Raw genomic sequence first — 13,116 nt, forward strand, 5'->3', positions numbered from 1 at the left:
TTTCCCATAGCATCTTTAGCAAGACGCAGTACTCGTTCCCGTATCACAGGGAACCGAGGTTACGTTAGTAACCGAGTACATTTTGTTTTCCTTAGTTCATATTGCTTATTTGTTTCCATGGTTACTGATTTCCTTGTGCACTTTTTTTATTATTATCATGTGTATTTAAGCCTTCAGTTCTGGTCTATTTTTGTTCAGTGTTGTCTTTGTTGTTATGCAAAAACTTTGTTTTTGTTCATTAAAATGTAAAGCTTCAATTAGATCTGGCCTTCCCTGTTTGCCTGATCTGCTGTGACAACAAAGCTATAGCACAAATTAATTCCATGAAATGTTTTTCATCTGACGTTATTTCTAATGAATGCTCCCTAAGTTTTTCTTATAGCTTTATCATTGAAAAACATAATCCAACATAATCAAAACTTTGATGTTTTGTAGCATTGAAGATCTACGAGAGCAGGCCAGTCACATTAATTGAAAGGAGACCAATTATTTCATAATGATGACCTTGATGTTCCAAGTCTGTAAGGGCGTTCTTGTCTCTCCCGAGAGAGGAAGGAAGAGAATAAACAAAACCAGGCAATCCCTTAAGATGAAGATCTCTAACCAAACAACAGAATCAGTGTAGATGAGAGCAAAATTGAAAATATAAAAGAATGGATTAACAGAGCGATGAAAATTTTTTTACAGCTGCAGTAGATTTATCAAATCAATATTCTGTTAAGAAAAGAGGGGATTTGCAGGCAGGCAGGAGATTTTTTACACAAGTCAGTGGGCTTTAGGGTACACAGGATCCTATGTGTTACAATGGCACTGACAGAATCAGTTCAACTTGGCTCAGCATGGCTTTGCAGTTATGTAACGCACAAGTATCATGGATCAAAAATGTCAAAGCTTTATAGACTGTTTCCAGATTTCTGTAAGGAGCATACAGGACTAAATAAAAAGGTGACAGAGAGATAAGTTAAATTAAGTGTCTTTTTAACAAAAGTTGGGGTTTGGTACTGATATAATGTCTTTGATCAGAGAGTTACATTTTTGGTGTACGTGGAGGCCAAATTAAGATGTTCCACTGGGTGTCCCTATGTACATAGTGTGACTTTGAATAGAGAAAGAAAGAGAAACAATCACAAACACAATCTCAATCCCTTTGCCACAAAAAGAAAAGAACAGATAATTTGCCTGAAAGCAGCCCTCCTCCCCCTCCATTTCCTCCTCTTCTTTCTCCTTACAGACAGTAGGGAAAGACTGTTTCCATGACAACAAGGACAATTAAGGTCAGGGAAGTGCAATTCTAAAATGTCAAGTTGGATTGCTGCCTGAGTGCTTTAACTTTCAGGATGATATCATTGGACTTACCTAAACCTGGGATAAAACATTTTTCAGTCATTTGAATTTTGCATAGAATTTTAAAAATAAGGCATTAAGATTGCCCTGAGGAGACTCTGTGCCGCCTCCAAATTTTGTGTAGAGATGCAATGCCACATTAAAAGTTGTACACAATTATTTATATCTCTGACTCGCCTCAGAGGCAGTTGAGATCAGTCATTTGTTGTTGTCACAGCAGTTAATCGTTTATCATTTATAATTTTTCATTTCATTTAAATATTTTTCATTCACTGTTTCATGTGTCTATATTCCATTACTGCTTAGTATTGAGGCACAAATCTGGGTCTTGTATATATCAATTCTTTATCAAATGTACCAGAAATAATAGTTAATCTTCTTGACTATATCCAACAATAATTACAGTGGGGACAATATGTATTTGATCCCCTGCTGAGTTTGAAGTTTGCCCACTTACAAAAAAATGAAGGGCCTGTAATTTTTATGGTAGGTTTATTTTAACAAAAAAATCCAGAAACAAAAACACATTATATAAAGGTTAGAAATTGATTTGCATTTCAGTGAGTGAAATAAGTATTTGATCCCCAAGCAAAATATGACTTAGTACTTGGTGCAGGAACCCTTGTTGGCAAGCAGAGAGGTAAGACGTTTTTTGTAGTTGGTCACCATTTTTGCACACATCTCAGGAGGGATTTTGGTCCACTCCTCTTTACAGATTCTCTGGGTGAAGTTGTCCTGTACCCTTAGCAGAAAACCAGCCCCAAAGCATAATGTTTCCACCTCCGTGCTTGACTGTAGGGATGATGTTCTTGGGGTCATAGCCAGCATTACTCTCCCTCCAAACACGGCGAGTCGAGGTAATGCCAAAGAGCTCAATTTTGGTCTCATCTGACCACAGCACTTTCTCCCAAGCCTTCTCTGAATCATTTAGATGTTCATTGGCAAACTTTAAACGGGCCTGTACATGTGCCTTCTTGAGCAGTGGGACCTTGCGGGCGCTGCAGGATTTCAGTCCATTGCGGTGTAGTGTGTTACCAATGTTTTTCTTGGTGACTGTGGTCCCAACTGCCTTAAGATCAAGCTCCTCCCATGTAGTTCTGGGCTGATCCCACACCTCTCTCATGATCATCCTTACCCCATGAGACGAGATCTTGCACGGAGCTCCAGACCGAGGCCGATTGATGGTTATTTTGTATTTCTTCCATTTTCGAATAATCGCACCAACAGTTGTCTCCTTCTCACCAAACTTCTTGCTGATGGTCTTGTAGCCCATTCCAACCTTGTGCAGACCTATAATCTTGTCTCTGACATCCTTTGACAGCTCTTTGGTCTTGCCCATGGTGGTGGGAGAGGTTGGAATGGAAGATACAAATTGTGTGGACAGGTGTCTTTTATACACTTAACCAGCTGACATTAGGAGTAACTTCTTAAAGTGACAGGACTAATCTGTGTTCCACATAACCAGTCTGTGGGAGCCAGAATTCTTGCTGGTTGGTAGGGGATCAAATACTTATTTCACTGAAATGCAAATCAATCTCTAACCTTTATATAATGTGTTTTTTTCTGGATTTTTTGGTCTGTATTCTGTCTCTATCCATTAAAATAAACCCACCATAAAAATTACAGACCCTTCATTTCTTTGTAAGTGGGCAAACTTACAAAATCAGCAGGGGATCAAATAAATATGTTCCCCACTGTATAGACATATTCTGTTAATGCATATAATGTTAATTTTAATTTTATTGTAGTAAGAACTATATTTTAGTTATTACCTAATTAATGTTACCCAAGAACAATTTTGTCTCTCTAACAGTGACACCCAAGAAGGACCATGACCAGTAGTATTAGTTTTACCTAGTTTTGTATTAGTTTGACCTCCTGAAGTTGACAGTCAAATCTTGAAGTTAAGCATGTCTATTTTGTGACAATGTACCCTGTGGGGAGTGTCATTAGTAATCAAATGCTTAAAAGATTAATTTTCTTATTTCTGCAATTTAGATTTTCTATGTAAATGCATTTTAAATGCTGCCTAGTGCTGCATTAAATGCAATTACTGTATATAATAATAAATTGCTCGTGGGCATCCTTGGAAAATAAGCTATGCACACAGGGATTAAAGCTTTAAGTATCATATCTTAATCCTAATTTAATTCTGTTTATAATATCAATGCATATTTTATATGTATGATTGTATTTCTTTAAGGTGAAAACATCTGCAAACATGAAACATAAAGAGTTTCGTTTGTACAGAGCAAAAGGAAGCACTCACATTACAGTGTTTTCTTTTCTGGAAAACCAGTTTATCTGGACAGTCTTTGCATTGCATGCCTGTTTTTACACTATTTGTACACGTGTTATTTATTTGGTCATTCCTCAGTTAACTACAAACACACTTTCTGATGACTTATGGACTTAATGTCTCTTTGTTTTGTTGCACCTCATTTCTGCATACTTGGGCACAGCTCTCATGCCATTTTTATTGGAAGACTTATGAATGCCAGACTCCACCTAGTCCACAATCCACCCACCCTGTCCAGGCCGACTTCCTGGAAACCCTGTACAGGGGCAACACAACTGGCCTTCTTTGTGCTTTTGACTGGACAGGGTCGGTGTCAGCATCACACTTTTAGGACTAAGGAATCCTGAGTTGTTTGTTAGATTTTGTAATGAGTGCAAGGGAATTTGTGGAAAATTCACAGGGAATCATCTACTTATTAACCAAAGCTTAGCTGTTCATTGTAACAAAGAGTGTCACATTCCAACTAAAACCAAGATGCAGTTTGGCGGTGTTGAGCATACACAGTGTACTTGTGCTGGACATATGTGCATCAAGGCGGGCAAGATTTTTTGAAGAAATGGTAAAGTGTATATTACCTCATACCAAAATGAATAAGATGTAAAATGCTCTAAGATCCAAAAAGCTTCTAAAATATCTGAGCAAACATTCTAGATTCACCCTCCTGCTATTTCAATAATTTGGATTCCCAAAGTGCATTTACCTTTACCTCTCAGGCAGGGATTGAAATTAACTTTTTCACTCACCAGCCAATTTGGCTTCTAAATTTTTAAGTTACCGGCCATTCATAACTTCTACTAGCCAAAAAAAAGACAGAATTATAATAATAATACATTTAGGCTGTTACTAAACAAATCAAATCAGTATCAATAAAATTAATAATGGAAAAAAGGGACATGGAATGCTTTAAACTGCAGTTACAAATGCATAAATAATGTTTTGATATTTAAAACATGAAATGTTGAATACTGATATTTGAAATTATTTAAAAAATGAAAAGATACTTTAAATGTGAAATTAACACCGCCAGTAGGTGGCAGCAAGTCACTGTTTAGTCAGTCATTGCGATTGATCCGAATCATTTACACGGTTGATTCATTCAAAAACAAAACAATGTCATGTTGCTCAGAGACGCAAAACAGTGTTGTGGCTGTGTTTGGAATGTTTTTTTTTTATGGAGAAATAGCACAGAAATAGCGCAAAAACAGCCAATATGGTGTCTAAAACGTAAGTCTCTTGATATTAACTTATTGTTTATTGAACTGTTGTATAAAATAAATATCACATTTGTAACCATGCTGATTTTTTAAGAAAAAAACGGCACTCTTCGTGTGATATTGATTAACTATATGAATTGATATAAATATATACATTTTCTGCCTCCTTATCTCGAATTATGTGATCATTCTTAATGCATATTAATAGACTGAATCATGCAGTGAAAGAACCACTCTAAATGCGCACGCGCACTAAATCCTGTGTCAGTTTAACCAGACTTCATCACGTCGCATATGCGTGCCTCTGTAGGTGTGTTTTGTTTAGCTTTTGCAATACACTCGATAATGTCATGATGTCTCACGAGTTAAGTATTTGCGCTAACCCTGCTCAGATTTGGCCTGCATGAACTTCCCCAAGAAATGAATGAGTGAACATAATTTACGAAAAGTAACTCGGCCGTTAAATTGGCTAGTGATTTGACAGCGTTACCCGCCACAGCTGATTTTTACCCGCATTTGGCGGGTTGGCGGGAGTTAATTTCAAACCCTGCTCTCAGGTAACACCAAAAAATGAAATAAAATAAAACACACCAAAACACTTGGTCAAATCTGCATAATATTCACAAACAGAAATAATGACATTGAGCGAAAAGAGAAACATTCCCAATTTGACAGTAAAAGCATACATAAATAGAGCATTCACATGAAAATGAAAACATAAGAATGTTTTAAAGCTCATTTCTCACAACATGAACCCCAAATAATATTAATATTTTTGAAAATCAAATGACTGTCCATTGAACTATTTTTTGCATAAAATGTGAGTTCAGCTCCTGGTTGGAACGGTAACATTTATTTCTCTTATTTCTCTTTCCCCCCTGTGTTCTTCTAAAAGTTTTCTCCGGCAAGAGTTCAGTTTGTCATCTTATTGTAGCATATTGTACTATTCCCGTGGTTGGAGGTGTGAGGGCAAGAGGAAGGGGTTACTCTTTTGCAGTAGCCTCCTGCGTTTGGGCCCTGCTATGTGGAGTCCTGGTTGACCACTTTGCCTCTGTTCATTGTTGGGGTTCCTGAGCTTTTCCTGGAGCGTTGCTTCTCTTCAATCTCATGCAGTGAAGGCTCTCTGTACATGCAAACTGCAATATGCAAACATATCAATACATTAATATTCATTACTTTTGACTGCATTCATTAAGAATTATGAGATTTATGGCAGACATCTTATACTTGAGTTCTGCATCTTGGATTTTTATTTTTGAAAAATGCAAAAATGTTAAAGTCAACATGAAATTAAAATCGAATATATTTTCATTATACACACTCTTGGTATTGTTGTGTGCAATTTATCAGTGTATCTTATTCCAATGGAAAAATGTTTGATTTCTTGCATAACTTGCAGCAATTTCTTTTCTTTTTGTCTTACATATAACACTCTTATTTTTAAAAAATCATCGCACACTACCAAGGCAAAGCATCACACAACCATTTAGAGTACCCTAGCAACCGTGTAGTAATTTGAGCCAGTCATATCTTGGCACCTGAACAACATAGAATTACGGGGTTGGACTATTTTGATTCAGACTGGCAGACTCTTTAAATATCACTATAGAAACTGTGAAAATCAGCCTAGCAATGATTTAGAGCACCCTAGCAGCAACATGAAGCCACATCCCAACACCAGAACATTGCACAGACATGAGAGTTGGCTCTCTTGCAATCACACAGAAGACCCTAGGTTTGCTACAGCAAGCACCACTCACATTTTCTTCAGAAAATGTACATATCTTGTTATTATTATTACTATTATTATTAGTAGTGCTTGCAAAGCAAAGTGTCACTATTACTTTCTTGCAAACTTAACTATTACTATCTCACATCTTCTTCGTCTTCGTCTTTTTTCCATATACATTTTGGCACCTAACTTGTGTTAGGTGCATTGTCACTGGTTTCACGATTCAATTCGATTACGATTATCATGTCAACGATTCAATTCAATATCACGATGCATCACGATTATATCACATTTATTTTGTGCATTCTTGAAGATGTGATTAAAAGACATGCCTATTTTATCCTCAGAACGCGATTTTTAACGGGGGACCCCCTCGAAACGCGATTGGGCGGGCTTTGTTGTGAAAATCTGGCAACCTCTTCTTAAAAGCAGTGGCGACCTCAAGAGGAGGAAACGCATCAAACTAACAAAACACCCCGATAAGGTAAGTTTGTGCATGGACGTGAAGCCAGATTGCCAGTTCATTTACTCTTCCCTTGTCTTACTGAACCTTCCAGTGCCTCTGCCGGCACCCCAGCAGAGTATGCTTCACCTTTCTACAGGAAATTGCAGTTTGCTTTCAAGTTCCGTCAGGAGAATCAGGAACATGCTCATGAGCAGCAAAAAGCTCAATATGACAAAAAGGCCAAATACACCTCATACAATGTGGGAGACTTGGTTTGGTTGAATGATCCTGCTCATTCCCGGTGTAAACTGACCCCACGTTGGAAAGGGCCCTACATTGTAACACAAAATGTTCAGCCTACTGATGGTTATTCTGTACTGGATGCTATTCAGCCAAAAGGTTTTTCTGAAAAGACACTGCAAGTGGTACATCATAACCGTCTTAAACCTTACCTGTCTTCCACCTATCAGCTTAGACAAACAGTCTCAGATGCATCATCTCCCATTGCACAGCCTGTTGAAAGGGAAGTACCCACTAGTACTTCTAATTCCTCTACACTTGCTATCCAGGAGAACTTGCCTTCTGTTGTCTTTACTGGTGAGGTCCCCAGTCAGAGTCCAGCTAGGTCTTTGCTTTTGGGACAGTCCCCCCTGAACTTAACTCAAAACACTGGACAGTTTACTATCACACAGCCTGATGACATGGACACTTTATACTCAAAAGTGGACCATCCTACTATGGCTCCGCATGGTGTGCTGGACCCTAGACTGTTAGGTCGCAGGCCTGTCAAATTGCCTGCAAGGTTTAAAGATTATGTTGTGAAATAAGAAAAACAAAACAAAAAAAAAACTTGTTATCAGTTCTTTGTTTTAGAACCTTTGCTGCAGTCCACATAAACACCCTGGACACTGTATCCTCAAAAGTGGACCATCCTACTATGGCTCCGCATGGTGTGCTAGACTAGACTGTTAGGTCGCAGGCCTGTCAAATTGCCTGCAAGGTTTAAAGATTATGTTGTGAAATAAGAAAAAAAAAAAAACTTGTTATCAGTTCGTTTTAGAACCTTTGCTGCAGTCCACATAAACACCCTGTATTGTGTTTATTGAAAATTTTGGTTGTATTGCACCAATAATCTGCACATTGTTTTGTATGGTTTAAGGAAATTGTTACTTTCTATATTTTGAAAACGTGGACGTTTCTTTTCCCACAGGGTAACTAATGTGAAGTTGTTTGTTTAATATTCATTGTATTCTATTTCTGCATGTTTTTGCCAAGGACTTTTATTTTGGTGTTGCGTCCTCCGAGAAGGAGGGTCTTGTAATGTGAAGGGAAGTGCGGGAAAGAGGAGAAGAAGAGAGGGTAGAGTGTGGCGGGCATGGAGACTAGTGCTGCTTTCCTCCCCAGTTCTAGGACTTTGCTCAATAAAAGTTACTAGCCGTCGATATTTTCAAGTCCATCGTCTTTATTCACATCAACCCACGGGCATCTAAAACCCCATGCCTTACAATGATTTTGTCTGTTATGAATAAAATATAAAAACTAAAGAATTCATAATTTCTCATTTTAGTTGTACTATCTTATTATTTTAGTGGATAGAATAAGTACATTTTGGGCTAAATTAATTTCAATTATATTTAAGCCCCATATTCTCGCAACTCATGATTCTCAACTTGTCGCAATACATGAGAAGACTCTCTTTTCATTATTTTCCTGCTTTAGCAAGTTAACTGAAACATTAATATTCACTGTTCTTTTTGTTTTTTTTTTATAAATAACCCCGCTAATAAAAATGTGGTGGACTGAGTCACTGCTGGCTGAATTGGACAGGCGATTTACACATGAAGCGATGGCCTTGAGTGTGGCGTGTGATGCAATTCTTGGAAAAAAGGTGGCTTTTCTGCATTAGATATGCTTTTTTTTTTTTTTTACTCTGTGTTAATGTTGAATATATGTTACATCAATATATAAAATGAAAAACATATTAAAAAGTGCTCGTGGCTCGTCTGCCAGTGCCCAGGTAGCAAAGACTTCTGGCCCTGATTTGGCATGAAGCCGGCAAAGCTGGCATTCAGTCGGCACTGGCATAAGGCATGTGAACCGAACATGGCCCGGTTATGGTGGAGATGGAACCGTCTTTAAGGTGGCAAACAAGATATGGGCCAGTTGTTAAATGTATTATTTGGCCCACATGTAAAATATAGAACTGTGGGCCACATATGTGTGGCCAGTCTTTTCCCACAGTTAAAATGTAATTTCAGATATTTCATAATTGATAATATTTTCATACGCGCAGCTGTTTCCCCTATTCCTGTTTGCAATGTAGGTTTATTGCTCTCTATCAACAAGCTATGTGGGTGGTTGCCCCCCACGCATAAAAGTGAAACTTTTCCACTTATGGGTGGAAGCGCACACTGTCAAGCAATGCGCATGTGTTTCACAGTGCATATCCTGTGCAATGAAGCCTGCCGCGATTGTCTCTAGCACACACATGGAAAAAAAAGCTCAGAATCGATTCTGAAATGTTCAGAATCTATTCTAGCATCGTTGAAGAGAGAATCACGATGTATCAGAGAATCGATTATTTCCAACACCCCTACCTAACTCGCAGTGGTGGAGGTAACGAATTACAAACTAATCACGTTACTGTAATTAAGTAGTTTTTTCGGAGGTACTTGTACTATTTTGAGTATATTTTTAAAGCTGTACTTTTATTTGTAATTAAGTACAAATTAAGCAAAATAATCTACTTCGTTACTTTTAAATCATAGTTCGTTACTGAGTACGCCCACAATTTGAATTGATATTCAAACCTTTGACGGCACTTCAGTAGCCAATAAAGATATCCAACCGTAAACGGACCAATAAAAGCCCTGATATCTGAACCGAGAAAAGCAGCCGCTTTTCCAAGCTGCGTCTCTCTTTGCCCTCCGACAGCGAGTTTGACAGTGACCCGCATCCGCCTCCTGTCAATTACAGAGTCTGAATGTGGCGAGCACTTTATTGTAACATAAGAACACAGTCATGTAATGGCAGAAAACTGGATGCGAGCACTCAAATAGGCCTAATTTATACAAATGAACTGCCTGTCCTCTCACTCCGATATTGCTTGTGCGCAGACTGTGCAATTGCGATATCTCCATGCATTTAAAGTAGAAATTATTTCTCTTTGCTCCTGGATTAAACTTTGTCAAAAGTTATCAACCATTCAAAATAGAGCCACGCCTGATCGATGAAAATCCTACTGGAAATGTTATTGGCTGTAAGTGAAATGCACCAGAAAGTCTTTCAACAATCAAAGATGGAACTTTAATTTCTTTACGATGTAAATTTATGCTAGAAATGTTTTGGAATGGAATATTTGTCTGAATTGAACATACTGTATATCCTAGTTTGCATCACTATTGTACAGACATTAGGGTGAAAGCCATCTGATGTTCAATTAATCTAAATAAATAGGCCTAACATATGTATATGGCTCTTAAATCACTGCTTATAAAACTTCAGTGTTGTCATAATTCGGATACCTCAACAGAATTGAGGTCATTTGTTTTATAATTTTATTACTGAATGTGTACTTGTCTTTTTTTGCAAATTCAATTCAATTTGAAATGAAACTTCCTTGTGCTGTAAGCTTTTGCAACAAAGTTACCCTATTTTAAAGACACAAATACACAGAATGAGCAAATGTTTAAGATTGAGATTTTTGTAAAGGTAATTAATCAATATTTATATGTATGTAAATAAAAGCCTATATTAAAATCTGTTCATCATATAAAGTGAATGTGTCTTTTTAGAGGACTCGGATTTAACCAATTTCAAAGCTTGAAATAATGATTGCCTTGAAAAAATGGATGTACAATTCTTTTTTTTAAATATTAAAATATCTATATGGCAGTATACAGTATGTGTTAGTTTTGCCAATGGTATTGAAAATGATTAGTCGGCATGAAATAAAAATGACCCTGCTTATTTTTTAGTGCACATTACTAGTCTTGTGGTGAACAATTGAACCGTGCAAGTCAATACACTGGAAAAAAATTGTCTGCCGTCTTAATCTTTAATCAAAAACTGAAAATTGGCTTCCGCTTTGGAATGGCGTTCTGGCTCTGATGATGTCAGTTTGACGTCTTGGGGAGAATCTTCTTGTTAAATGGATAGTTCACCCAAAAATGAAAATTTGATGTTTATCTGCTTAACTCCAGGGTAGAGACCCACACTCCCGCGGGAGTACTGCGGGACCCAACGCAACGGGGTGCGGCGCGGGACAACTCTTGGTGGGCGAGTACGGGTGCGGGCGGGAAGAGACTGTGTGTGCGGGATGCAGGAGAATAAAATGATTCGCGGGCCTCCCGCAAAATAGAAATGATCTAAACATAAAATGTCTAAAACATATAAATTGTTATTTATCTGTTGCACAAAAGCAAAAAAGAACAACAAATATTAACATTAAAATGATTAATATGCACAAGTCAGGCAGAGTTTCTATTTATAACACGTGTTTAAAGGGTTGCGCAGTGAAGCCAATCACAGACATAGATGTTGATTTCTGGAACGCAGTGGCCAGTCAGAGGTGATTAATTTAGAATCACCTCACTGCAGTGTTGAAATTGCATGCTCACGAATCCTCTCATTTTAACACACGAAGTGTAGACATTGTGAAAGATTCATTGTGCATATGTTCATTGTGTTATAACAGAGCTTTATGAGATCGTGATGAACTGAGATGTCAGCTTTTAGTGATAATAAAGGAAGCGCTGCTGGCATTCTGACATGCCAAATCATGCACGCAGCAGCACATGCTTGCTTTTCTGTTAAAAATAACAGTGGATTGTGAATGTTGATGCTTAACCTAAATAACAAATATTTTATCGGGAGTGTTTATGGTGGGATGTTGTGGAGCTTAAGAGATGTTATATACCATTTCATGTAAATTTCTTCGATGTACTGAAAAAATCTATATAGATTACTTTTATGCGGGATTTTGCGGGCGGGAGCGGGACAAAACATGAATGTCATGGGCGGGAGCGGGACCAGATAAGATATATTTCTGCGGGACAGAATCTTGCGGGCTGAAAAATCCGTCCCGCGCAGGTCTCTACCTCAGGGCATCCAAGATGTAGGTGACTTTGTTTCTTCAGTAGAACACAAACGAAGATTTTTAAACCGTTGCAGTCTGTCAGTCATATAATGGAAGTGAATGGGAATCACGGCTTTGACCGCCACCTATCTCTCAAATGGACCATTGACACTCTATCTACAATCTTAATTAGGAGTGTCAATGGTCCATTTGAGAGATAGGTGCACTTATAAGTAAATATATTAATGCACTTATAAGTCTACGATCCGCCGTAAAGCAAGAAGAAGAAGACACATCACATGCCGGCTGTTGAGAACACGCTCAGGACAGTTCGGACATTGCGGTGAATCAGAGGTAAAAAAATATATAAATACTGTTCAGTTTCTTGCACAGACCGATCGTTTCGTGTCTTTACACATTAATGTATCCTCACGAGCCGCAGGGTTTAATTTGGTTTTGTCCCGCCCTTTATTCAATATTCCATTTCATTTGGAAATACATCACAACACTGAAGTCAGTTACTTCCGGTTCATGGGTACTTTGATATTGATATTTTTCAAGGTATTGAAGTTAGAAATTCCTGTATCATGACCACTAGTTCACATACTTTGTCAATAAGATAAACACTTATAAGTAAATATATTAATGCACTTATAAGTCTACGATCCGCCGTAAAGCAAGAAGAAGAAGACACATCACATGCCGGCTGTTGAGAACACGCTCAGGACAGTTCGGACATTGCGGTGAATCAGAGGTAAAAAAATATATAAATACTGTTCAGTTTCTTGCACAGACCGATCGTTTCGTGTCTTTACACATCAATGTATAGGTTAGAAATTCCTGTATCATGACCACTAATTCACATACTTTGTCAATAAGATAAAAGTGGGTTTTGTTCAAAGTAGTGTAAGGAAATTAACTAATTTTTATTTTATTTTGTAAGGGAATTTATTATTATTATTTTAGCTCAGGTTTTGAGAGGAATCGAATCTGAAGATTCGAAGT

General features: G+C 37.7%; 1 protein-coding gene across 1 annotated transcript in view; it reads right to left on the bottom strand.

Moving 5' to 3' along the window:
- Positions 1–5,656: 5,656 nt before the first annotated feature.
- Positions 5,657–13,116, bottom strand: part of fgf12a (fibroblast growth factor 12a) — a 70,651-nt gene continuing 63,191 nt past the window's right edge. Inside the window, exon 6 of the mRNA XM_016467838.1 lies at positions 5,657–5,993. Within this exon, the coding sequence (XP_016323324.1) occupies positions 5,878–5,993 (116 nt within the window). The 3' untranslated portion in view covers positions 5,657–5,877. The remainder of the gene's footprint in view (positions 5,994–13,116) is intronic.

Source organism: Sinocyclocheilus anshuiensis, unplaced genomic scaffold (assembly GCF_001515605.1).
Source record: "Sinocyclocheilus anshuiensis isolate Anshui unplaced genomic scaffold, SAMN03320099.WGS_v1.1 scaffold1009, whole genome shotgun sequence".
NCBI classification, from domain to species: domain Eukaryota; kingdom Metazoa; phylum Chordata; class Actinopteri; order Cypriniformes; family Cyprinidae; genus Sinocyclocheilus; species Sinocyclocheilus anshuiensis.